The sequence below is a fragment of the Falco cherrug genome, chromosome 3 (genome assembly GCF_023634085.1).
Source record: "Falco cherrug isolate bFalChe1 chromosome 3, bFalChe1.pri, whole genome shotgun sequence".
Classification (NCBI taxonomy): domain Eukaryota; kingdom Metazoa; phylum Chordata; class Aves; order Falconiformes; family Falconidae; genus Falco; species Falco cherrug.
This window is the reverse complement of record NC_073699.1, coordinates 106,629,521-106,654,840: the sequence shown is the minus strand read 5'-3', so window position 1 is coordinate 106,654,840 and position 25,320 is coordinate 106,629,521. Positions and strand designations below refer to the sequence as shown.

Genomic DNA, 25,320 nt, shown 5'->3' with positions numbered 1-25,320 from the left:
TTTAATTAAAGCTAATATAGTGAAAACAATTTAATAGGCACCAGCAGGGCATATGAATGCCCTACAAAGATTTACGGGACTGTCCGTGCTGTAGGAAAGGTATTCCGGGCTGGAGGAGGTAGCGTGGCTCTCACCTGCGCTCCCTCCCTGGACATACAGGGGAGAAGGGAAAAGCCCAGGCTGTGCCGCTGCCTCGCCCCAACTGGCTCCTGCTTTCTTGCACTCCACTTACAGTCTGCAGCTAAATATAGGCGCCTGTGTAAATAATCCAGCCACCTCATTACACCTCCATCATCTGCAACAAAGCCACTAGCACTTATCTAGGCTGGCCGGCAGACAGTTCAGACCCGCTTCATCACAGCTCTGCGGGAGCTTTTCCCACATACCCTTACACCACTCAGAAGTGACAAATTCTCACACACGTTTCCTAAACCAGTGCTGTCAGGGGCTTGCAGCACCACAAAGGAGGAGCAGCCACAGGTGTCCGGGTCCCTCTCGAAGGCACCGGGACACAAGACATCTCTGTTTCCTAATGAGAAAATCTTTTTCAGCTTTCCTTAACAGTCTCATCAGTTCTGCAGATTTTGGGTCAAAGCCATGGCACAGCTTTGGGGGAGCAGGCAGCACGCTGCCTGCACGGCTGCTGCCCACCGCACCGTACATATTTTGGTGAGCAAGAGCCACGGGCTGCAGCGGCCGGTCACGTTTCATGGCAGCGTGGCTGCCGAGCTGCCGGCTCAGCTCGAGTCCCCCTGACAGCATTCCCTGCCCGCCGGCACATCGCTCACTGGCGGCTGTGAACGCCTGGCACTCAAGCCGTCTCATCTGTCGCGGCGGAGGGTACAGCACCAGCTCATTCATAAGCCTCAAGAAATATCGTTGTGTGAAAACATAATGAAAATTATTCAGCTAATCTACTTTAATAACCCAACTTAGGGGCCTCTCTGTGCTGCAGACAGCATAATCATTTTTAAAATATTAGCTGTCATTTCCAATCAGGCCTTGGGAGGCAGAGGAACTCGGCACGCTACTTCAGTGGGGCTACTAATTCTCCAGCTTCAGACCCACAAAGAGGGAGCACAAGTCCCCTGGGAGCAGTGGGCTGCCCACCGGGGCTCTGCTCACCGCTCAGCCACAGCAGCAGAGGGGCACAGCGAGGGGCAGGGATCCCCCAGCCACCCCCACGGCTGACACCCCCCTTTGCCTGCCTCAGCTCCCTTTTTTCTCACCTCTCTGGGTTTTTCCCCTCCACACAGTGATCTTAATACATCACAGCGTGAGCGAACAGCTATAGATGTGCTGTGAACTGGTGAGGAATGGGGGGAGCCTTTTAGCACCCAACACGCAAGATCACAACACATGGGGATGGGGCTGTCAACCCTCACCCCCCGGGGCATCAGCCCGCACCTTATTTTCCCATCATTCCCCTCCGCCTTCCCTGCCTGGACACCCAGATGCTCCATGGAACTGGGAGAGGACACAGGGGACCCCCAGTGCTCCCCACCACAGGACTGACAGCAGCACAACGGTGGGAAGGGTGAGCCCAGCACTCGTCTGCACAGGATGGGGACGCAGAGTGTTTCCACCTCCCACAGACAAAACCGCTGCCTCACTCTGCCAATTCTGTGCAGCAAGTTTAACTTTATAAGGATGAGCAAAAAGTATCAAAAAAGCCAGAAAACTGCTGCGGTGTGTACAAAACTCAATGTATAACATAAAATACTTCAACAATATTCTGCAGAATCAGATCTGCAGACTTTTGAAGATGCCAACAAGCCTAAAATACAGTAATGCTTAACAAAAATAAGGACAACCTGCAGCCACAACGTGTGGTAACAAATACGTCTGCTCTCCCCAGTTTGTGCTGACGGAGCCGTGTGGCAGCGCCCGCGCACATGGCAATGGCCCAGGACCCCAGCAGACAGTGAGACCTCCCGGCTTGGTGACTACGAGGGGACCAGGGTCACGATGCCCTGTCAGAGAGACATGGGCATCTCCGAGGCAGCACTACCTGGGGCGTAGCGGTGGCCGGCACAGAGGCCAGCTGCTTTGCTGCAGTAGGCGGGTAGCCTCACCGGTAGAGGACCTTCACACAGAAGGTCTCCTCATTCTTGTCCTCACGATCATTGATGTGAATCAGGATCTCCTCCTCACCTGTGCTCTGGCTAGGGGCGAAGCGCAAGCCGATGGTGTACACCTCCCCGCCGGCAACCTGCAGGACAACAGGCGGGAGGAGAGGCAGCGGGACCAGCAAGGACCCCTCAGCCTGCCCTCCCTCCCCAGCTTCCCAAGGCAGCACACCCGGCATCCACTGAGCACCACGCCACACATCGCGTGTTGCGGCCGCGTGAAGGCAGGGGTCTGGCAAGGGGGCAGAGGCGGCAGGACGTACCTCAAAGGAGTCCTCCTTGAACTGCAGGAGGTCAGGTCTGTTGGTGTACAAGAAGTAGAGTCGGGGCGAGGGGTAGGGGTTGGTGTAGGTGATGCACTTGTTGCAGCCTCTCCCGCCTCCCACGGGGAGCGAGATCTCGAACGCCTGCAGGTCAAGCACCAGCCATAGCAGAAGCGGCACAGACAGAGGGAACAACAGGCGCTTCCCCACATCAACTACGGAGAATTGCCTGTCACACCGACACACCGCGAGGGGAGTTTTGGGGACACACTGCCTTATGTCTCCTCCTCTCCCCTTTCTCCACCTTACATTCGAACTCTGCCAGCAGGTACAAAGAAAGCACCTTTGAGCAAAAGCCACCTTCTCACACTGCTGCTGGCACCAATGCGCTCACAGAAGTAATTACGAGCCCAAGCAACAAAGGGCCAGGGGAGCAGCTGGGACTGGCCAGCTCATTCTCCAGCTAATTAATGGACATCCACAGGGAGAGCCATGGCACTTGCTCAGGTAACACCCTGCAGCACCGGAGGCAGGCTGGCACTTGGCAGAACACTAAGGCATCAGTTTAAATGCCAATCCAAACTTCCCCCTGTACCGAGGGTTTCAGGAAAATGTTTTTAAAAGGAATGCATCAGCTGGGAAATGTAATTTTCCATCTTGGAGGCAAGGCCTCTGCCAGCACAGTGCTACCAGAAAGCAGCATGCTGTAGCTTTAATTTCACAACAAGGGATACTTTGGAGTGGCACTTCTCAGCATGGGACTGCCTTCAAAAGAGCAAAAGGTGTTTTACCACGGTCTTCTGCAAGACTATTCAAGCACCCGAGGGCTAAGTGTGTGCTCAGGGCAGCAAAGACCAAAAAACCCATGGATGGAAAAAGAAGCAGCAGCAGGGTACGGCCCTGAGTTACTGGCTGGACCGTGACCACTGGTCCAGCACCATCACGGCCTATTCCCCGCACGACAGCCACCGTACCTTGGAGATGAGGGGCTGCCTGCAGGACAGGCAGAGCAGCCAGGATGACAGCAGCTGGTGGGACTCCACATCCACCAGATTGAGGTAGATGAACCTGTTGCCAGCCCGCCGAGGCCTCACGCCGATGTACAGGTCCTGGATGCCGTTGGCAAGGAGAGCGAAGGCACCATCTGGATCCAGCTGCAAAAACCAACACCAGGAGCTGCAGCCACCCCTGCGATGTCCAGCTTGGAGCATAAACTATACCCAGCTGCTCTTAAAAACCCGTGCACCTATGCCACCGCTGCTGAATCCCACCTACACAAATACACCGGGATTGGCTTCCTATCAGGAAGGGTAACAGCCTCTTGCTCAGGGAGAGCCAGCTACTCCCCAGCCCTCCCCTCCCCTTGCAGGCTTCATTCGGGGAGACTTTCGCTTTTGTTTACGTGACAGCGATGGAGTTTTTGTGCCTTTTATTATTCACATTTGCAATTACGGCCGAACAAATTCTAAAGAAATTGTTAGTCTTCAGACGGTCTCATTAACGCAGATAATTTGCCCTCTGGGGTTTTGTGCCAACGATCCTACACATGACAGCTCTAATCAAAAGATAATTATCACAAACACTTTACGGCAATAAGTCGTTCATAATTCCAAGCGGGCTGCCTTTCCCTTTCTGTGAGGGATTTCACCAGGCCGGTCCAGGCCCGCCCCCTGCTCCCCACCGCCACCAAGGACCTCAGAGGCCCTGAGCCCACCTACGGGGGGTACCTCCAGCTCCTGGGGGTGGGAGGTGAAGGCCTGCACCCTCCGCGTGGCCAGGGTGCCCCGCAGCAGCAGGGAGAGGCGGGTGAGCTGCCCGACGGTGCAGCTGACGTCCAGGCGCTGCAGTGAGTGCAGGTAGAACTGCCAGATCTGGATGGGCGCTGCCAGCCACGTGTCCCTGCAGGACAGACAGACGGACAGGGCTTGCCGATGGCACCGCAGGCTCAGAGCAAGCAGCCAAATACCAAGGGGTGAGCCCAAAGCGGGAGCCTGAACTCCAGGTGAGCATCTCCCAAGGAACCCATTTCAATCCCACCCATTCCTAAAGCATTATCTGATGCAGAGATAGCCCGGCTGGCTCAGAAGGCTTTAGCCAGCACTCCAGGGATGCTCTTGCCAGGGATTATTCAGAGGGAAAGAGAATGATGTAAAACCCTAAGCTGTAAGCATTTTGGGAAGCCTCCTGCCCAGCCTTGTGCTGCTCAGCAAAGCTGGCTGGGCTCGGGAAGCCACGAGCAAGGAAAGGGCGGCGCGAGCTCCCCTCCTGCCCTGCCAGGCGCTCGGGGCCAGCTTTTCATGCTTTTTGGGGGTCCTGCTACTTACATGTAAATAGCAACAAAGAACTTCTTAATCTGCGGGCTTGGTCCTCCAGCTACTTTTAGGAACATGTCCTGCGGCTCCCCAGGCCCCTGTGTGCAGAAATCAGAGCATCATCCCAACAGTTAACCTCAAGATCAAACCAGCTAACGAGGACTCCAGGGTTTCCTTCCCATTAACAGAAAAACCCGCCACCAACCCACTTATGAAAGCAGATGCTTTCAGCATCTAGTTAAACTGTGTTATTAAGTTATTATACAGCTTGGCTGAGCTCTTCCAGTATTTTTAATTACAAAAGAGGATACAAACGACTATCGCATTCCAGGTCTGCATCTGTAATCAAATTTTGGCAAACTTTCCCCAAGTTCTCTAACAAGCTATAATCCAATTACCACGCTAACGCATTTCTGCAACAGCAATTAGCAACTACCCTTCATCACCATCTGCATGTATGTGCCCAAATTTAGTTTTCCTTTCCACCTCCCCCAGCCACAAAGCCAGCCCTGGAAACTTGCACTGGGCATATCCATGCTTGGGGAGGGAGGCAGAGCGACAGCTAGGCTTGGCCCAAAGAGCCGCTCAGCCTGGCACTGCCCTCCCCACCGCCCCAGCACCACCCCGCAGGGAGATGCTCTGCCACGCATCCAGGGGACGCGCCGTGCTCCTGCCTCCTGTCACCAGCAGCTGTGGCCACCCTAAACAGCAGGGAAGGTCTGTCCCATGCCTGACAAAAAGGCTGCTTTTCTCCAGCATCTTAATCATCTGGTATTTGCTCAAAAGAACAAGCAAGTACAGGTTGCTGCACAATGCGATAAGGCGCAACATTCCGCTTCAACCGCAAAAACAATGCGGCTCCTTTTAATTGGGAATAAAAGGCAATTCTGGCTTCATCACCGTCAGTGTTTCACTACTATGGGCTGACAAACGGGGATGCTCTGTGGGTGCGAGGCAGTTCTCTGCCAACAACCCACACTACAAGGGCACAAAGGATAGAGCAAAGCTGAAGCGTAACCAGTACCATATTTTTGGTTTCGCAAATGATGTCAGGGTCGCTGCAGCGAACAAACATCTCAGGCTGCCCCCCCAGCATGCCCACCGGTGCGCCTGCAGAGGAGAGAGACAGAGATTAAACTATATTCAGCATTTTGTCTGTTTGCTACCCCACGCAGCCACAGACCAGAATCCCTTATGCTGGGCTACCAGCAAACTCCACAGCCATAATGGTGCAGGGAATTAAGTATCAAATCAATGCAGGCAGGCAGATGAAGAGCAAGCGAGGAGCCCTCACCCTTTTGGAGCCTTGGAAGCAGCGAAACGCTCGCTGGGTGCTGCCACACCTCCAGGAAGGCCCCTATGAACCATGGGTGCCAACTAAAGAGGAAGAGCCCAAGCCCCCACCGGGCACACCGCAGGCTTACCAGGGAGGGTGTGCCAGGGGGGCAGCCGAATGGTCTTCTTCAGGAAAGTGAGCTCCGGGTGGTAGAAGCGAAAGGTCTGGTCCACCACATGGGGCTGCGGCTCCACCTTCACCCGCAGCAGTGCGATGGGCTTCCCCGCGCTCACCTGGAAGGAGACCTGTCCCGGAGGGCAGCAGGAGAGGAATGGAGTTTTGCCAGGAGGGATGCTTCTCCTCCCACGCAGCCCCTCGAGTGGCGTTGTGTCTGCCTCCCTCACCTGGATGTACTTCGTCCGCCCGGCCCTGCTCATCCCCAGGGAGCCGGCGGTCACGTCTGCACCGGTGCCAAGCCCTGCCGGCCCCTGCAGGGTGCAAGGGTGGGTTGCCTTGGGATGCAGCACTGCTATGGCTGCACAGTGCTGCCCGTGGCAGTACCGCCACACCCTGCCGAGGCAAACACAGCTGAGGGAAATGCTTTCCGCTGGGAACAGCTCAAAACAGGGGCTTGCACCTACCTGCACTGCGACAACAGCAGGGTCCGCAGAGAAGGTCTGGTATTTGAAGGGGATGCGGACAGTCTCGTTGGGGCGCAGGTAGACCTGAGGCCTGAGGTTGTCACGGAGGTGGAACATCGCCTCTTCCACCGGTGTCACGCTCTTGGTCAGCTCCTTGAAGTGGCGCCACTCCCTCGGGTCCAGTATGACACTGGGGAGCACGCGGCAGAGATGCTGGTAAGGACTGGTTGGGAGCTGGTGCTGCCCACGCATCAGCCCACACACGTGGGAGAGACCCCACCTTGGCCCCCACCTGAGCTCGGAGTGGTCCACTTCAATGGTCACAGTCTGCTGGATGCTGTAGGGGTTCTTCAGAGTGAACTCAAAGAACTCAGCCATCCCCAGCACAGCATGCACAGTGTGGGTGGAGGTGATGGCCTGGCTGAGCATCTGGCAGATGTTCTCGCCCTTGATGTGCTCCCGGTAGGTGTTGGTGATCTGCAGGTCCCGTGCGTGCCTGGCACACCGCTCCTGCCAGCCCTGCCAGGAGGGAGAGGACCATAAGCCCAGAACCACCACAGCAGGCCCCTGGCCCCTGGCACCCCTCTCCTCACCGACAGCTGGGGCATCCTCCCACCACTGGCTTCCTCCTGCTGCCGCACTAGTGCCATGCGCCGCAGCTTGCACCAGTTGGCAGCCTCAGCCTCACCAGGGGCATCCGGGGGGGTCAGCCTCCCCTCTGTCTGGTGGCTATGCAGCACAGCTGCCAGTTCGCTGTCCACCTCCACCAGCCTCCGTGCCCGCGACACCCGCCTGCCTGCAGGGAAAGAGCACCGTGGCACTCATGAAGGACCCCCAGTTAGTGCAGCCCCAAGAGCCCCCCACAATGTTGTGGGGCTGGGAAAGGGAGCAACCAGATGGGGCAGTCAACCCACGGCTGGGGGCAAAGCGCCAGCACTGCAGCAGCAGAACTGGCAGAGACCCTGTCAAACCGAATCCACGTGGGGGGACAGGCTGAGCCCCAGCCCAGCAGGACTCACCACCAGCGGCGTTCAGAGAGAAAAAGCTGCTGGCTGGGATGCTGCCAGCACTGTCCGGTGTGGGCACAGTGTGGGAGCAGGATGGCAGCAGGGACAGCGGCTGCCCTGGGGTCTCCTCGCACGGGTGGCCTGCCATGAGAGGAGACAGTGGTGAGCAGAAATCATCCATTTTTCATTGTTATAAAGTCTACTGCAAATTTTTATCCTCATTGCAGGTCTTTACAGACAATTTTAAATAGCACAAGTAAATACCCGATTGCTAACGATGCTCTGTGAGCCCTACGGCGCTCCGTCCAAAGCCTGTCACTGTTACCACCATACATCCATCCACACAGATAGGGAGAAGCATCAAAAGCATGGCACCATCCCAAGCGAGTCACCCCTGAGCCCCTCACCAGCTCTGGTTTTCACTTCTGTGCTCTCCATCCCCAGGCTGCAGCACTGCCAGCAGCGCTGCCACCAGGCCAGGCACGTGCCACCGCATCTCTCCGCTCCTGCCACCATCCACACTCCCATGCAGGTCATACCAAGCAGAGCTGGACAAGGCTCTAAACCCTCTGGGTATTTACTCAGTGTCCAAATCCCATCCCCATCCTTAGGGCAGGGGCACCGAGCTTTTCAATAGTGTTTTTAACAACAGTATTTTGGAATTTAGAAAAAGAGGACAGGGAAAAAAAGAAATCAAAGGGTGGCTGCTATCCTGGTGCAGTATCTCTGCTTCCTCTCTCTCCTTTTGCAGGGTGTGAGTTAAACCTCTCCCTGGGTTGTGGATCTCAGACTCTCCTTCCCAAGAGCTTATCATCCCTTTGCAGGCAGAGCATGGAAATGACGATTTAAGATATCTTATAATGGAGTTAATCTTTCTTCTGAAGATAAGATTTTGAAACCTGGAGTCACTGCACATTTACAGGATGGGGAATTAAATATATAAAATAAGAGCAGCCAGCAGGTTCTGGGAAGAATAACATTCTTACAAGCATGGTTTGCGTTCAGGTACAGCCCTGTGCATGTCATGCACTTCTCCTGCAGCCCCGTGCTGTTTGCTAGCACTTAACTGCATGGTGCTGTCCCCACACCGCCAGCTTCTCTGCCACCACGCACTGACATTTGCAGCCAAGCAGGGACCGCAAGCACAGCCAGGAGCCATGCACCTGGAGCCAAGCAGCTGGTGCCAGGATGGGGGCTCCAACTGGCGTTGGAGGTACTTGGCAAGGGGCGTGTGCCATGCGGCGCTGGTGCTGGCACCCAAGACTTATGGCCGCGTGAGTGCTGGGCTCTTACCAACATTGGCCAGGAAGAGGTGGAGGTGGCCCCTCACGGCCACGCGGATGCCGAGGGGTCGCAGGGCACCATGCCGCAGTGCTTCCCAGCCCATCACTGTCCCATCTGGCTCATACTCGGTCATGGCCACCTCCAGCTCATGGTGGGTCCTGATGGCTGCCCGGCCCTGGCGCAGCAGGGACTGGGGACAAGGCAAGGGCAGGTAAGGGGTAACAAGTTACTGAGGAGTCTGCTCTGGGGGGTAACAAGGTCTGGGTAAGGATGCTTCTGGATGGCCAAGGTCAGGGGCCTTTAGCCCTAAATACTGCAGGAGCTCCAGGGACATAGAAGAAAGTTAATGGTTTGCCATTGCTTTGGAGGAAGAGATGAAAAATTCCACGATTAGGGGCTTGTCAGGCTGACATTGGTCTCAGTTACACAGAGGGGCTGACAGCAACTCGATTACTAACGACACAAGGGTAAGGCAACAGCATCTCAACAAGGGACCAAAGGAAAAGTCAGGCTCTTCCTAAACACTCCTGCACACTAAACAGAGGTCTCCTACACCATTAGCAGTCCTGAAGGCTTAAGAGGAAACACCTTCAAGTTAACCAATACCTGCAGTCTGACAGCAGCAGACCCAACAAGGAGCAGGGAGTCTCCATCCCAGACGTCAATCTGGAGGCTGTGCTCGGCCAGGTACCGCACAAACCAGCGCTGCTCCCCAGGTCGCAGGAACGTGGGATCCACCATGTACTTCAGCTGCAAGCCTGGCAGTCCTGTGAGACACGCGACATTGCGACATCAGCATGGAAATGGAGCTGCTGCCAGCACCAGCACATCAGCCAGGACAGGGACACTCTTCTGGTTCAGAGAAGGCTGCCTGCTCACACACCCACCCTCTTTCACCTGACAAACCTGTCAGTCAATTAGCAGGGTCTAAATTCCCCCAGGATTGGCACATCCCACAGAAACGCTCGGTCTGTACAGACCCCCCTCTCATTGTCATTAACAGCTCCACACAGGAGCTTCATCACTCACAAGTGTTTGGTGACCCTTGGGACCAGAATTTAATAAGCCACAGAAAGACAAAGAAAAGCATTGAGCGAGGAGGATCAGAGCTGCTCACACCGGGTGCTCTGCTCTCACATGCTGCCTTTCTTTTCAAAGGCACTTAGCTGCAACGGGAGCCAGCAGCCTCGACATGCAAATAGCACCAACACTTAGTGTTTTACTTCAAATGCTGGACATTTTCAATGCTTTTCATGATGTGCCACACAAACTAGTCGAGGTTTACTATTAAAGCAGACACCAGCCTGTTCCTCATCGCAGAGGAAAACCCAAATCTGACCTATGGAAGAGGATGCTAAAACCAGAGCTTACCGCTGCTGTGGGCCCCATCCTTGTTCACCTGGACAAGAAGCTGCACTGGCACAGCCAGCCTGGTCGCCAACCCCCCGTCCATGCTGACCAGCTGCAGCCGAGGAGTGGTGACCGGTGGGAAGCGGTAGAACTGGAAGGTGAGGAAGATGGTCCTCGGCCACGTCCCCTCCATGCCATCCCGGGCATCCCTTGAGGGAGAAGGGTTTGGGTTAGCTTGTGGCACAGTGCTGCCTCCCCATCACGAACTCCTCATGTGTTTGGCACACACCAAGAGGCAGAAGAACAGGAGAAGATCAGCAGCATCACAAGTATTTAGACTTCTCTGAAGACAGCAGGCATACGGTTTGCCTTGGCTTTCCAAAAAGCTTCATAATTCCAGCTGTCTCCTGCCATATGCTGTGATGGAGAAGCCCAGCAAAGGCAGCATTTTACCTTCACACAGCACGCTACCATCCACGGAAAAAACACAAGCGGGGCCTCATCTAGCCAAAGCCACCCCCACGGGTGCCAACTTTCGCAACTCCATATGCATTTATGGAGAAACCCTGCATTAACCGTTTTTTACATCACATTGTGGCTAATGGATACAAGCAAAAAAAATGGAACATGATTTAAGAGTGCCCGGAAAGGACAAGAGCATCATCATAAAACCCTCCAGGGTTTTGCCTGTATGGCAGGTGATGGAGGAAGCAGCACCTTTGTAAGGACTAAGGACTTATCCCACTCAAGCAGAGAAGCAGCTTCGAGAGATTTTGGGAAAGGAGGAGGCCCCTAGGGTCTGTCCACCAAAGGTACCATGAAGAGCTGCCAACCCACCTGCCAAAAGCCAAGAACTGTAGAATTATTTCATTGCCTTGCAGAGGGTCAGCTTCCTCCAACTGCGGGCTGAAACCCGCCAGGTCTACCGGCTCTGAGATTTCCACTGGCTCCTGGTTGCAGTCCAGGATCTCCGGGAAGCCGGCAGCATGCAGGCACGCCAGGAAGGCACGGGAGAGGGGCGTGCAGGAACTGATGGAGAAATGGGGGTGAGGTGCATGGCCACAGGTGACCCCGGCAGGCCGGGCGATGGGGAGGCGGGAGCCTGGGGAAGGGCAGCCGAGCATCACCTGCTTGCCTGCAGCCCCACAGCAGTGATGGGCACCTGCAGCGGGGTGAAGGGCAATGCCCGCAGCTGGTCGCTGGCACCAGGCTCTGGGTCCGGCGAGCTGAGGTCAGCCTCCAGGTGAACGATCCCCGCCTCATGCCAAAAGCCAGGGCTGAGCGGCAGTGCCGGGGGCTGGACCCTGCCCCGCGGTGGGGCCGACAGCTGGGACACTGACAGCTTGCGAGAGAGCGGCGAGTGTGAGCGCTCGCAGCCCCACGCCGGGGCCGGGTCAGAGGAGCAGCCCTCCGCAGCAGCCCACCCTGCAGAAACCCCTGCGGCGAGGTGGGCCAGCAGCCCTCCTTGCTAAAGCAGCTCAGCCACCTCATGCTCTGGCACCACCGCTCTGCCGAGAAGCGGCACAGCTCAGCTGCTCGAGGGTTCACATCCCTGCTACCATTCCCTGGCAAGGAGGGATGAGAATATGCAGCAGAAAGATCAAACCACTTAATGCAGTCTTATGAAGCATTTCATTTCATCAAAAATATTTGTGTGCATTGATCCCTGCATCAAGATATAAAAAAGTATAAAGAGGGATCTTGGTATTCATAGCTTTAAATCCCGGTATCTCTACATGAAGAAATCATGCGTCACTGTCAGTATGTACCGGGGACAACAGTACCCAGCAAATCTGGGCTGTCAAAAACCAGAACTGCCCTTGCAAATACATCTGGGGTGCGAAAAGAACCCAGGGAATCTTGCCCAGCCTGTTACAGGCAGGATCCATTTTACTGCCCCAGAGGAGGTGGATTTGAGCAGGACACTCTTGGCTGCAGCAGCCAAGAAAACCAGCAAAGGACGTGACCAAAAGCACATCCTCAGCACATGGGCTAGCCCCCACAAACGCCACTGCCCACCAACCGCGTCCACTGGCACGCAGGACACTTACCCCTGGTCCCCGCGGGGAGGTTGCCATTCGTTGTAGGGCCGGCACACCTGCACAGAGGGACAGGTGAGATGCTCTAGCAGAGCCATCACCCCCAGGCCCCACCACCACCACCAAGTTCCCTCCAATCTCCCACCAGCCCTTTTAAATGTTGGGAGCAAAACCAGCTCAGCAATGTAGCTTACCATCGCTCAACCACTTATTTGACTTATTTTTCCAATAAGACTGCTGCCTTGGGGGGATAACATAGCACATCTCCAAACCTATCCATTATTTTGCCGGGAATTAGGCTAACTGCCGCAAAAGGCAGCTCCTCCATCCCCAGACAGTGCCGCCATTCCCTACGGCCACACGGCGCTGCCTAAGTGGGATGTTTAATGAGACATGAAAGTTTAAGGATACTTAAGGTTTCTGTTGTTCCTCCGTTATTTCTGGTCACTCCCTTCATCTGTTCTTGCATTCATGCCCCAAAACGGTATGAGCTTTATCATATTTATAGTTGGCTGCTTGGCTTGCGTGGCAGCACAGCTGAGCTCACTGTGCCGCTGAGCTGCGGGTCCTTCAGAGCAGAGCAGGGGCACAGATGTTCTGTCTCTGCAGCCACGTGATGCTGAGACCTTGTTTTGCTTGCGCCACCATGTATGTGCCAGCTTTTTCATGCTGACCGCTATGCAAAGGAAACCACCCCCTCCCTTGTGGCTAAAACACTGTTTTCTTTCAGTTAGGATGGCTTCAGCCAGCGTTAAGGAGATGATGGACAGATCCACCAGCACCACCGACAGCTGAGCTGACCAATGATGCACTCCACCTCCCCCAGCCAGAAGGGCCAGACGGTGGCAAGTTTTCCAATGGAGCTCTACAAACAGTTCACCAAACACTCTTTTCAGCAGCTCGGGGTGCAGGCTGGCTCTTGCATGTAGCCACTCACCTCACGGCACTGCCCCGGGACCACCGCTGCATTTCCCAAGCTCTCCCCAGTGCCGCCAGACCCCAGCACCAGGGGAACACCATGCAGCTCACCCCCTAAAATCACCCTGCTGGGGCATGTCCCCATGCCGGGCACCCTATCCCCACTCCACCACACTCCCCTCAAGCCAGAGCATGCCAGTCTCGTGCCGGGCTGGAAGTTCGCTGTTGGCGCACACCTGCTTCTCCCTTCACCACACTGCAACTCCCTCAGCGTCCTGGCCGCTGCCAGCTGAAATGCTGCCAGGAAAACCTTTCAAGCAGTACCAGGAAGGTACCCACAGCAACACGGCCATGCCAAAGGGAGCCTAACCCCAGCGCGTTCCCAGCCTCACCAGACGCCTTCACTTCACCCCTGAAGCTTTCTGCTCTAAAGCCCCTTCCACCAGCAAACCTGGCTCCTCGCCGGCGGAAAGCCAGAACTCGCTGTGGCAAAGCTGTGATGCCACTGCCATCTCGTGGAAGGCACAGCAGCACCAGAGCTGGCCTGGAAGGTGCATCCCCTGCAGCGGCCATCACCCTGACCCACGGGCTGGCACCTACCAGCTCACCAGAGGAGCCGGGTAAGCTCGTGACTTGTATTTAAACGTTGTCAGGAACCTGGATCACAGCGCTGAGACCTGCATGGGAACTGGAGCAGGACCGACGCTGCAGAGGAAAGGGAAGTTTGTTTCCTACCGATCACAAAAGGGGGGATTAGACAGAAACAAGCCAGGCAGGAGCTCCAGCAGCTCAGGGCACGGACTCAACTCCGTGCCCAAACCCAAGCCAACAGCAGTTTTCTTTCCTCATCCAACACACACAGCAGACAGCCACTGAAACCCCGACCACCTGGCACCCCTGCACTACAGATGAATAGATGGATGCATGCATTCGCAGCCCAGTTTTCCCCAGCTAGGCACTGGCACAGCCCATGCACGCTGCTCGAATGCCTGCTGCTGTCATGCTCCCCAAGTGGCAGTGCGATGAGATTAACTGGTTTTTCCTCAGCCTGTAATTGATCTCTCTCATGTCCAGAGGGATTCAGTCCAGAGAGACGAGCAGCGGCACTGGCAGAGAGCAAGGGGCTGCTGGTGCAGCCGCTGTGCCTGTCCAGCGGTTTGGGGTGTTGAGCATGGGAGCCCCAGTGCCATCAGAGCAACCCAAAACAGGAGCGGGCTGGTGGCGCACCAGAAATCTCTGGGGATTTTGCACATGGCTCAGCACTACTATCACAGGGGAATTATGCAAGTTAAAAAGCGTGAGCTGAATTCAACTTGATGGAAACTCAGTTCATTCTTGTAATTCATAAACTAGCTCACTGAAAGCCATTGAAGTCATGTTTTTTCTCCTGAGCAGACACCAGTGCCACACTATATTTTAAATGTCAGCGATCTGGAAAACACTCACTCAGCGATAGCGTAGGAGGCTTCTCCGACTCGTCCCTGTCTTTACATCGGATCTCCGCAGTAGTTACAAGATGTTCTTCTGAATCAGTGGAAAAATGGAACTGGATAGTCCCAGACTCCACGTCCTTCCCCTAGAAATTGGAAATAAAATACTTTTAGACAGCATGCTACACGTAGCCTCCCTTGTACCTCTGACAGATGACTCCCTTGTCCTGCAGTCACAGAAATGGTGGCACAAGCCAGAGGCAGAGCTAGCAAGGGGTTGTACTTTAATAAGCTGATCAAATACCTCTGTCCTTGAGGAGACACACACCTGCCAACTCCACCCACTGCCACCCAGTATAAGATTTTACTGAGCAAGTTCTGCAGACGCTCATCCAGCCCTCTGTTCCTCCCCACGGCAGAGAGCAACCTGTGCAGCTTAGCACCACAGCCGTATTTTGGCCACACACCTGCCTCCCCATGACTCCTTGCCCCAGCCCTAACCTCCTTTTGCTGATAAATATTTTAGAGCAAGGTCTTTATCTTTTGCATGCAATCACTCAGAATAAGCCAGCTCAGCTCACGGTGGCCTCCAAGAAGTATCACAGTAAATAATTGTGTCGACCAGCTACATGACAGCTCAGTCTGCACGTTTGCAGTAACTAAAGTCAAGCAGCGTTCGGCACTGAGCACACTGTCTGGCTGCATGGATGCTCGCTAGCAGTGGCGGGGAGGCTGTCCCCTCCTCTCCCCATGCCTCTGCATTCACTCACGGGTTTGCAGAGAACTTCTCCATTGCCTGGGCACTTACAAAGGTTTTGGCAAAGAGCCTCCCTCATGGCAAGCCTGCCCAAGCACCAGCAACATCCCTGTGTACTTGCCATGCAGAAGCAAGCCCTTACCTTGTTGGAGCTCCTGCCGCTCGGTGGGGTCCGGCAGACCAAGGTTTGGCAGTGGCTGCGGTGGCACCCACACAGGGGCAGGACCACCTCCGTCTCACCAGCACCCGGGACGGGGCTCCAGGTGGCCCAGCACACCCAGCGTAGGTCGGTCACCTCACCACAGGCGCTGCTGGGCAGGGCCTGGATGGGAGCAAGGGGAACGCAGTGAGCACCAGGCACCCTTGCCTCGTCACTGGGATGAGGGAGCAGGTACCGCCAGAGAAACACAGGCTCTTATCTACCACCATGCCTTGCCATGCCCAGCTCCAGCATCACAGAAACCGCTCCCCTTCAACCCATTTTGGAGACACACCACTTTTCAGCACCTTATTTCTCTTTTTGTACCTGTTTTCTCCCCCACCAACCACACCTTTCTGCTCCCATCACTTTGCAGGCTCTGAGGAGCACCAGAACTGCTGCCCTGATGGAGAGAGAGACATTCGTCCCAAGGAGGGGAACCAGGATCATGAGACTTCTCAATGGAAGAGGACCAAGGTGGCCTGCAAGGTTTCTAGGTTTGCTTCTCTTCCCTCTGCCAGCAGCACCGCAGGCAGAACCGGTGCCTTCCTACCTGATTTCACCTCTTCAAGGCTGACAGCAAACTCAGCTGCACACAGGTACAAATACCATGTTCTCCCTGTAAACCCCGTACCGCACTTCCCACACGGGTGCTCTTTGTTTTTTTCTTGCACTTACCCCGTTTACCCAGCCCGTCACCAACATTATTCCATTTCCTGCAGGCTACAGCTGCGGGACAACAGACACCCACACACCAGGTAATCGTACCTCATCCTTTCACCAAGCTACACAAGGAATTAACACCTCTAGCTTATGGATCAGTGTAATATAATGCTGACACAATATAAAACTGCAGCATAACGCTTTTCAAAAATAACAGGGTTTTCAGCCCTTGTAGGTATTTAGCACACATAGGCTGGGACAAAGACCAGCACCCAGCCAAAGGGCTGTAACCCGCTCCCTCGAGCGGCTCCGTTAAGAGATATAAGTTTGACACCCCCCCCCCATCCCTGGCAGATGGGAAAGGCAGCATAAAGTCTTCCACTTACCCAGGCACATCCACAGCCACCCCCAAAACCAAAGGAGAGGCACAGAAGCAAACCAAGGTCTCTACCAGTACCTGCAATCACCCTCACAGCCTGCTAATTATGGCACGGAAGACAAGGCAATCGGCTCCGCAAGCCGCTTGGGATTAACCACTCCGCCTAAGGGCTGCACCACAAAAACCGGCTCCACCACCACCCCAGCCAGTGCTCCGAGCACCCAGCACAGCCAGACAGATCTGTATCTGGAGCCCCAAATCTCTGCGAGTCCTTGGGTTTTAGCTTTTTCAAGGACTTGAACCCAACACATGATTTCCAACAGCAAGGCTCAGCTTCTCCTACCCCCATAATGCAAATCCCTCTGGCCTGGCACACATGTCCCACTCTATAAATACCCATTTTCCTCCCAGTTTTGCTCTGGACAAGAGGACACTTGCTGCATTTTCAATGAGCATCTTAGTGGGATGATTAGAGCCTCCTAACAAACCCACAGCCACTGATTCAGCCACGCTACAAGCTAATGGCTCCAACAGCCAAGGGTCTCTGGAGCAGACGATTGAGGGGTGGCCTAACCTGAGTTGGACCTGCAGAAAAGTTAAACTGAAATACATGTACGGGATCAATAAGTAGGCATTAGCAAGTATGGTCTCTGCAATCAATACACAGACTTCTCCAGGCTTTAACGTCTGGAAAACATCAGGCTGAAGCTCAAAAAAAACCCCTCAGCATTCAGAAAATTTAAAAAAAAAAAAAAAAAAAAAAAAAGAGTGGGAGGGGCTAACTTCTTTTTGGCATAAACACTATATTCTAAATAAAACCTTTTTTAAAATTGAAAACCATCTGAAATTTTCCAGATTAGTCTGCCAGAACACTACGGGACCACTGCAGGTTACGTTTCTCCATATACATATACTCGGTGGAGAAACACAACCACACGCAATTAAAATGATTCAACAAGCTCATTTGCAGGATATTTTGCATAGCGCTGTGAAAAGCACCTGGACACAAATGGCAGGCAGCGTGGCCGCATGAAGGGGGGGCCACCACATCCTGGGGGGTGCAGGACAGCAAAACAGGAGCAGAGGATGGAGTTACTCCGGAGGGCTCGCTCCCCCAGCAGCAGATCTCCACTTAACAAAGGACAGAGATGAGGTGCACGCACACTCAGTCCTACCTTCCCACCACCTCTCCCCGAGCTGCAGAAGATGTACTCCAGCTGGAAGCAGACCTTGAACGCTGGGTGAGGGACCATTTCGCTCAGGTGGATGCAGCTCCTCAGCACCAGGGCTCGACCCACGCCCCTGCACCAGGATGCAGAAGCAGCTGTGGGCAGCACCTTAGGCAGGAGGGAAGCAGCACTGGCAGTGGAGGGTGTCCTCCTTACCTGGCTCCAGAGCTGGGTGCCTCTGGGCAGCCGCCCTCTGCCACCTCTGCCTCTGGCACCAGCACAGCCACATGTGGCACCTGGACGAAGCGCAGGCCGTTGTGGACACCGACGTGCAGCCGTCGCTCCCAAACTGCCATCCTGTTGCCGTCTGGTGCAGCGTTAGCCTGCAACAGGCAAGTTTTCCAGCTTGGGCAGCAAGGCAGCACAGCATCCCTCCCTGCACTGCCCACAGTCAGGACAATTCAAGCAATCCATCAGAAGCTCAAAAAATGGGAGCCACCCCTCCCCGTAGCTGATGGATATTAAAATCTTTTGTCTTTGTGACAGAGTTGGTGCAAATCTGGCAATAAAGAAGGACTTGGCCAGCTGTCCTTACTGCACACCGAGCACTGCTTGTTCCTAAATATGCACTGCACCTGATCTTTGACCCAAATTCTGCTTATTCAAAACAAAGCCTATGCAGAGCACCTGTGTGCTAAATCCAGCCGTAAAGCAAGCAAAAGGCTTGTGCAGAGGGGGAAAAAAAAACCAAAAACAACCTATGTCAGACGAATACACAAACACCATTTATCTGAACTTTTCCACTCTGCCCATAAACAAAGCACTGTCATTACTGCTCGTGTGCTGCGCTTTCCCCTGCCATAAATGCATTGGCAGTACCTGAAGTAAGCGATCACTATTCAGTAAGTCCAGCAGTTCTTCCTCAAATTCCTCCAAGGAAGGGTACAGCTGGACAGACAGCCTCTCCAGATAGTAGGTGACTGGCTTCATTGGCTGGGGTTTCTGCAAGCAGTCACCTGAAAAGACAAGGCAGTAGCCCCAGGTCACACTGCAGCTGGGGGGGACATTGCCAGGACCACGGTGGCACCCACAGCCAAACCCGAGACAAAATCAGTGCCAGGGAGCCATGGTCACGCACAGGCCCCTGGCCAAAGGGCCACCATTGTTATGTGGCCATGGGGATTCTGCAGATGCACAAAGAAACGTTCCCACTTCACCCAGCTTCCCTGGCACACCCACGTCTTTACACCCAGGAGAGACCCAGAAATACCCAATGCCTTTGGTGTCAGTGGATGTAATCTGTTTACTTACTACAGCTACCGCCACCATTGTGCTGAGGTGCCCTGCAGTGCAAGATGCTGGCTCTCCCCTCTTCTGCTTCCGAGCAGTGGTCTTACCAGCACCAGGGACTCAGTTGCTTTGGACACCTCGCTCAGCTTTAACATTAACAGTTACAACCCCCAAAATGGTTAGCAGTAGGGTTTTCCAGGCAGCAAGCTGAAGAATAATTCAGCTGCAGAACTGAGAGTACTTTTTACCCTCTGAATCTTCAGATCACATAATTTTAATTGCAGCAGTGCGAACGGCAAGGCTGCTACCCATGGGGAAAGATTAATGAGGACTGAACGTGCAAGAGCTCGTCCCCTGAACCTGCCAGACCCCCAGTGATCCTGGGCCCCGTCACTGAGGAGGATGACTTTAAACAAGCTGCAAGGGCTTCTCCTAAGACTCTGCAGAATGACTTTAATTAAACCAACCATCGCTTATCCCTCGCAGCTTCCCAGGAGCAAGGCAATTAACGAACGGGGAACAGACTGAAGCCATTTTGACATCCTTCAGGCTGAGCTATGAATGCAAGGGCTGCAGCCCTGCCAGTCCACACAGAGGAGATGCTCATGCCAAGAGGCAGCACTGCAGAGAACCTGTCAGTGTTCCCAGGAACCCCATGTCAGCACCCTGCCCACAGCCTCCCCAGGGACCTGCTGCCTTCAACAGGAGCAGCACAGGCAGCAGGGAAAAGGAAGGAGCCCTTACTTGTGTCTCCGCACGCCGGCATCAAGCCGGGAACAGTCTGCAATCCAGATATCAGGTTTTCAGGCAGGAGGTGGAATATCATCTCCAGGGGATGGTGGGGCCTCAGGGTGTACTGCAGGTGGCTTTTCTCCATCACCGTCAGGTATTTGTTCTCTGAAGAAAACATAACATCCTGACATGACCAAAAACAGGAAGACAGCTTTGCAGTGCCACTGTTGAAGAAATCATTATACACAAATGCACGTGTTGGAAGCAAAGGAAAAAAATCCTGTGTTTTCCCAGCCAGGCTGCTCCTGATTGTCAGTAAGGCACAGCCGCTTAGCCCTACCAGGACATGGACCACATAGCACATCAACTGGACACACAGAGTACTCATTGGGATAAGAGAGGCCACCAAGAAAGGAGCAAGACGCAACATCTTGCTGCTGCTTACTTTCCACAGGGTCCTGGAAGTGTGGGTGCAGTAGGGCACGTGGTGTCCCATGGTACAGCTTCAGTCTGAAAACAAAGAGCACACATGCAGCAGTCAGTAAATCCACCTGGAAGCTCATCTTCATCTTCCACAATGCTAACAGTACAGAAACACCTTCCTACTCTGCACCTGCAGTAAAAAAAACTATCCTTTAGGGAAAGGACAGACATCACTTACAAACCCATCACTGCTTCTTCAGCAGTGAAGAACTGCAGGTTTCTAAACACTGGCTTTGTTTCTGCAGCCCCAGGACCACCCTTTTTCCCCCCAGAGCAGCTATGCATGTTGCCACCCCAGTTCCCAGCACGCCCCAGCACACGGTGGCAGGGGAGACCTACACTCTGTCCTCAGCAGTCAGGTCTGTCGCCTCTGACCCGCTGCTGAAGAGGGGGATCACTCCAAAGCCACAGGAGAGATTCTGAGAGTCCCCATCCCCTTTCCTGGCTGTCACCACCACTTCCATGACGATGGTGATGCCATGGTGGTTCAAGGAGGTGTGGAAGTAAACATCCTGGGACAGGAAAGGAGAGAGGAAGGGTATTTCAGAGCTGGTAGCAGCAGCTGCAGGTAGAGCAATACCTGTTGCATTTGGACAGCCAGCAGCGCAACCAGAACATCCATTAAAACTTCCAGACAGCGGCTCACAGCAAATGACCTCCAGCCCAGCACTGCTCAGAAATCTCAGCCTCCTTAAATCTCAAACAACATTAATGTTTTTGGGGGTGGGGTTTTTTTTTTTCCTTTTCTTCTGTTGCTAACACCTGTTTCCAGAGTCACTCACAGGCTGCAGAAGCCCACCTGCCATAGCCAGGGGAGATGGGGCTGGCCTGGACCTGAAGGCAGGAGCAGACAGGATACAGGTCACCTCCCTAGGACAGGATTTAAGGCTAGGTTAATCTTTCTATTAAAAACTCATTACCACGGTGTCCCAGGGAAAACGTTTACTGTAATCACAGGCTGTCAGGAAGGGATAACAGAGAGAGACATTACCACATCAGCCCAGGGAAATAAATCGTTATTCTATTATCTTTTATTGCAAAATGTTGAAATAATGACCGCTGGCTGCAGACTGATGCCTCGCCTTGCAAAGACAGAGAGAGCCTTTAAAGCGGATCTCTTGTAAAACCAAGCTCACCGCTCCCTCCATGAATGCTAACAGCTGTTTGCAACAGTGTTCTTCTCCCCTCAACCCTATGAGGACGATGCAGCACAGGGGTCACCTTGACCCAGCACACATGCAGATCCAGTCCCCTGCCCACGCACTTTCCTCCTCCAGTGAGGCTGGTGAGCATGCAGGCAGCACATGGCCTGCACCAGTAGAGGATGCAATGCTCCACGCTCCCGAGCAGCCAGCAGCTTCTCCTGCACAAGGAGCAGTGCCTTTAGACCTTCCCTCACCCTTCACAAATCGACTGCATCTGCACCTGACCTCTTTGCAACACTAAACTGCTGAACATTGCAGAGCTAAAAGATCCCAGTGCTCAGCTGCAGCAGCAGTCATCCACCTCTTCTCTGCCCCGGCGCCTTTGCAAGACCCTGAGTGCTGCAGATGCACCGTAAGCATGCAGGGCAGGCTGCAGGGGATGGGCAATGCAATTCAGCGACTGCAGAGGCATTGAGAAATGTAGTCCCCTAACACCCCAAAGCTCCTGCCAGCTGCTCCTGGCCACATGCCAAACACCCAGGAAGCCTGCAGACATAGGGATAGTGCTCGGAAAGGCAGCTCTACCCAGCATCTGGCAAAGTGGGGAGCAGCACCATGTTGCTCTCTCCACAGCACTCTGCCCTTGTTTTTTTCTCATCCCTCTTCCAAAAAGCAGGGAGCAGCACCATGTTGCTCTCTCCACAGCATTCTGCCCTTGTTTTTTTCTCATCCCTCTTCCAAAAAGCAGGGAGCAGCACCATGTTGCTCCCTCCACAGCACTCTGCCCTTGTTTTTCTCTCATCCCTCTTCCAAAAGGCAGGGAGCAGCACCATGTTGCTCCCTCCACAGCACTCTGCCCTTGTTTTTCTCTCATCCCTCTTCCAAAAAGCAGGGATAAGCTGGAAATTAAAACACTTGGGGAAGAAATGCACACATCAATGCCCCTCAGATACCACTACTGATCTAAATAAACGAAGGAGCACAGTGCAGATCTGTGCTAACTTCATCTGCAGCACTGGAAGAGGTGGAAACAAGAGTTATGAATTAGAAAACGTGACATCTCAGCTGTCATCCACACTACGGGGCAGTGGGATCTTCCCAGTAAGGGCGCAACCCAGCTGGCTGGTATCAGCAGCGGATGGAAGCATGGGGCAAGTTTAGTTCCCAAGTAAGGAGAGAAAAGTGCTGTGCCAGAGGGAAGGCAGAGGGCAGGCGGGCTGCGCCTTCCCTTCCTTCCCACTCGTGAAGGAACACTGCTCTCTGCCGCCAGCTCTGAACACGGCAGGCAGCACACCGCGGCTCCCACGCCGTCGCCCAGCCCTGGAGATAATCCAAGACGCCAACTTCACCATTCCAATAAATCGTCTGTAAAAGCTTAATAATTGGCTGGTTTCTGGGGTGCGGGAAGCACCAGGAGAGAAAAGGGTTTGCTGCTCCTGTCTGCCTGCATGCAGGAGAATAAACCTCCGCAGACGAGGCACAGCAGCAGGTAGACCGACCACGGGCCAGAGCCCGTGCACACTTAGGACTCGCTGCTTTAAAAGGCTCACAGCTAAGTGTGCGGATCGTAGGCTCCCAAAGCGATCTGAGCTATGCTTCCACCAGACTAACAGAGTAAACCAGCACCAAAGGAGAGCAGCTTCGGGCTGAACTCTAACAAAGACAGCTTTTCCCTTTGTGCATTAAAAAACTCCCTCTCTAGACTTGGCTCCTGCAACTCCAGGGGCCTCCCTGTGGGATCACTGCCCCCCATTCTGCTTCTCGCCACCCCTTCCCAGGGGGCTGTCGCGTTTTCCCAGACCCAGTTGGCACAGCAACTCCCTGGCCTACCCACAGCCCTCCAGCACCCTACCTCATTAAAAGCCACCCTGGCTGAGCGCGGCAGGGCAGTGCGGGCAGCTCGCCAGCTGCTCCTCCATGTCCTCCCGAAGAAGTGGTGGTAGGTGGTATCAAAAAGGGAGAGACGCAGCTGGTACTCAGCTCCCTGCAAGGCAAAACAGGACAGGAGACACAGGCATTCACACCCACTCAGGGACATGCCAGCTCAGCACCCTCAAAGCTGCAGAACACACACTTCAGTAAAAGAGGACAAATAATTCCCGTTTCCTGATGGATGCCCGAGTCAGGCAGGCAGCCCCAGACAGCTTCGTGCATTGCTGGAGAGCCTGTCTGAAAGCCAGAGCTTGAATGAGCCAAGCGAAAGCGGAAGAACTGAATGTGAAGCATATCACAAAGGGGTGGCAGACTTCTGAAGTTACTACCATAGTAGTAGTAAAGCGCTACCTACAGAATGTAGATTAAAAATGCTTACTCAAATTTATAATGAACAAAAATTATATTAAGAATTAAACACTAACTCAGATTTGCAGGTAAAAACACATGGGACTGAGACACGGTTCCAATTCATGCTTCTGGGAGTTACAGTTTGATCCCCCAAAACAAGGAACCGTGCTTTGAAAGCCTCCACTGCTGTGAGCTCTGGCCCACAGACAAAGCAAGTCCCAGCAGCACCATGGAATGGGTTTGGCAAGAAGATACTGCTGGCCTCCCCACTGCAGAGCCAAGTCCCCCCTACCTGGGTGAAGACAGGCCCTTCTAGGTGCTTCAGGACACACTGGAAAGCCGTGGAGCGTTGTGGGCGAGCCTGTCTCCGCTGGGAGTGGGGAAGAACAATGACATCCTGCAGAAACACCCGCTCCCACTCGCTCATCCTGTTCCCCCAAAGGTCACCTCTCCCTCCCGGCGTTGGCTAGGGCGAGCGCTGGGCTGGAAAACAGCAGGAAAGGCACACAGCGGGATGGCACACTGAGTGGGACACGTCTGGGATGGCTCCTGGGCTCCGCAGCACCCATAGGAGTGAGCAGCTCAACTGGGTGTCTCACCAAGTCCCAGGGCACAGCTGGGTCACCCGCGGGGACCAGTCCCACTTCTCCCATACCATAAGACATACACAGGTGCATACAGCTGCCCATGCATATAGAAGTGTGCACGTGCACAGAGATCCACAGACGCACACATATAGATTGCCACATATGTAGGTGCATGTATACACAGACCTGCATACACATGGGTAGGCAAACCGACACCCAAATACATACATGCATGCCTCCGCTAAGGCCCACACACCTACATGTGCACATGCAGGTATTTACATATGTTCCACAGGTGCTGTGGAGCACCGGGTCAGCGCACCTTGGCACCCACCCGTGCCTCCCTGCAGGTGTGGGCACACAGCAGGTGGGGTTGGGCCATTGCCCATGGCAGGCTGGGTCAGGCCCATTGCCCCCGGCAGGCCCCCTGCCCTCGGCAGGCCAGGTCAGGCCTGTTGACCTCGAGTCAGGCCCGCTGCCCTCTCAAGAGGCCGGGTCAGGCCCGCTGACCTCGGCAGGCCCACTACCCTCGGCAGGCCGGGTCAGGCCCGTTGCCCTCAGCAGGCCCGCTGCCCTCAGCAAACCCGTTGCCCACGGCAGGCCGGGTCGGGGCCGTTGCCCTCGGCAGGCCTGCTCGCCCCTATACCCACCCGGGGATGTATACACGCGTGGGTGGCCAAGGCCGCGGGGGACCTTACGCTGCGCCCACCCGCGCCCCCAGCCCGCCCCAGCTACGCGCGCCCCGCAGCACCCACGGCGCCGGACCCCTCCCGCGCACCCATCGCGCCCCGGCGCAATCTTCCCGGGCGCGACCACCCTCGCGCCAGCCCGGGGGGGATACACGGCCGCGCCGCCACCGCTCACCGCCCCGCCGCCCGCGCTTCCGCGCTCCCTCCCGCCGGCGGATGGCAAGGAAGGGGCGGCAGCGGGGCCTTCCCGGAGCGGCGCGGAGCGCGGCGGCGGCAGTAAGACGCGGCAGCGGCG

At 54.8% G+C, this 25,320-nt stretch overlaps 1 protein-coding gene across 5 annotated transcripts; it reads right to left on the bottom strand.

Moving 5' to 3' along the window:
• NPHP4 (nephrocystin 4) lies at positions 1–25,299 on the bottom strand. 5 transcript variants are annotated; one of them, XM_055704547.1, is made up of 29 exons: positions 25,201–25,299; positions 24,042–24,232; positions 23,319–23,450; positions 20,661–20,833; positions 20,284–20,348; positions 19,851–20,003; positions 18,696–18,832; positions 18,033–18,199; positions 17,823–17,949; positions 15,549–15,728; positions 14,666–14,795; positions 12,314–12,360; positions 11,390–11,604; positions 11,100–11,291; positions 10,284–10,471; positions 9,519–9,679; positions 8,922–9,102; positions 7,641–7,769; positions 7,215–7,417; positions 6,914–7,140; positions 6,622–6,811; positions 6,385–6,468; positions 6,129–6,285; positions 5,729–5,814; positions 4,717–4,802; positions 4,111–4,291; positions 3,367–3,546; positions 2,393–2,536; positions 1–2,212 (listed from the first exon to the last, which is right to left on the bottom strand). In XM_055704547.1, exons 2-29 carry the CDS (start codon positions 24,174–24,176, stop codon positions 2,072–2,074), a joined length of 4,191 nt encoding a protein of 1,396 aa, XP_055560522.1. In that variant the 5' UTR covers positions 24,177–24,232; positions 25,201–25,299; the 3' UTR covers positions 1–2,071. The 5 variants fall into 5 exon arrangements, with proteins under 5 accessions (XP_055560522.1, XP_055560521.1, XP_055560520.1 ...); XM_055704546.1 differs by having other exon boundaries at positions 25,115–25,260; XM_055704545.1 differs by lacking the exon at positions 25,201–25,299 and adding an exon at positions 24,847–24,909 and having other exon boundaries at positions 24,042–24,816.
• Between the last annotated feature and the right edge of the window lie 21 nt (positions 25,300–25,320).

Excerpts from the sequence above, each read along its gene's own strand:
- NPHP4 (XM_055704547.1), bottom strand. The coding sequence starts at position 24,176 with ATGAGCGAGTGGGAGCGGGTGTTTCTGCAGGATGTCATTGTTCTTCCC. Across the intron at positions 6,286-6,384 it reads GGCGGACGAAGTACATCCAG|GTCTCCTTCCAGGTGAGCGC; the intron begins GTGAGGGAGGCA and ends CCTCCGGGACAG. Across the intron at positions 3,547-4,110 it reads AGGAGCTGGAGGTACCCCCC|CTGGATCCAGATGGTGCCTT; the intron begins GTAGGTGGGCTC and ends TGGTTTTTGCAG.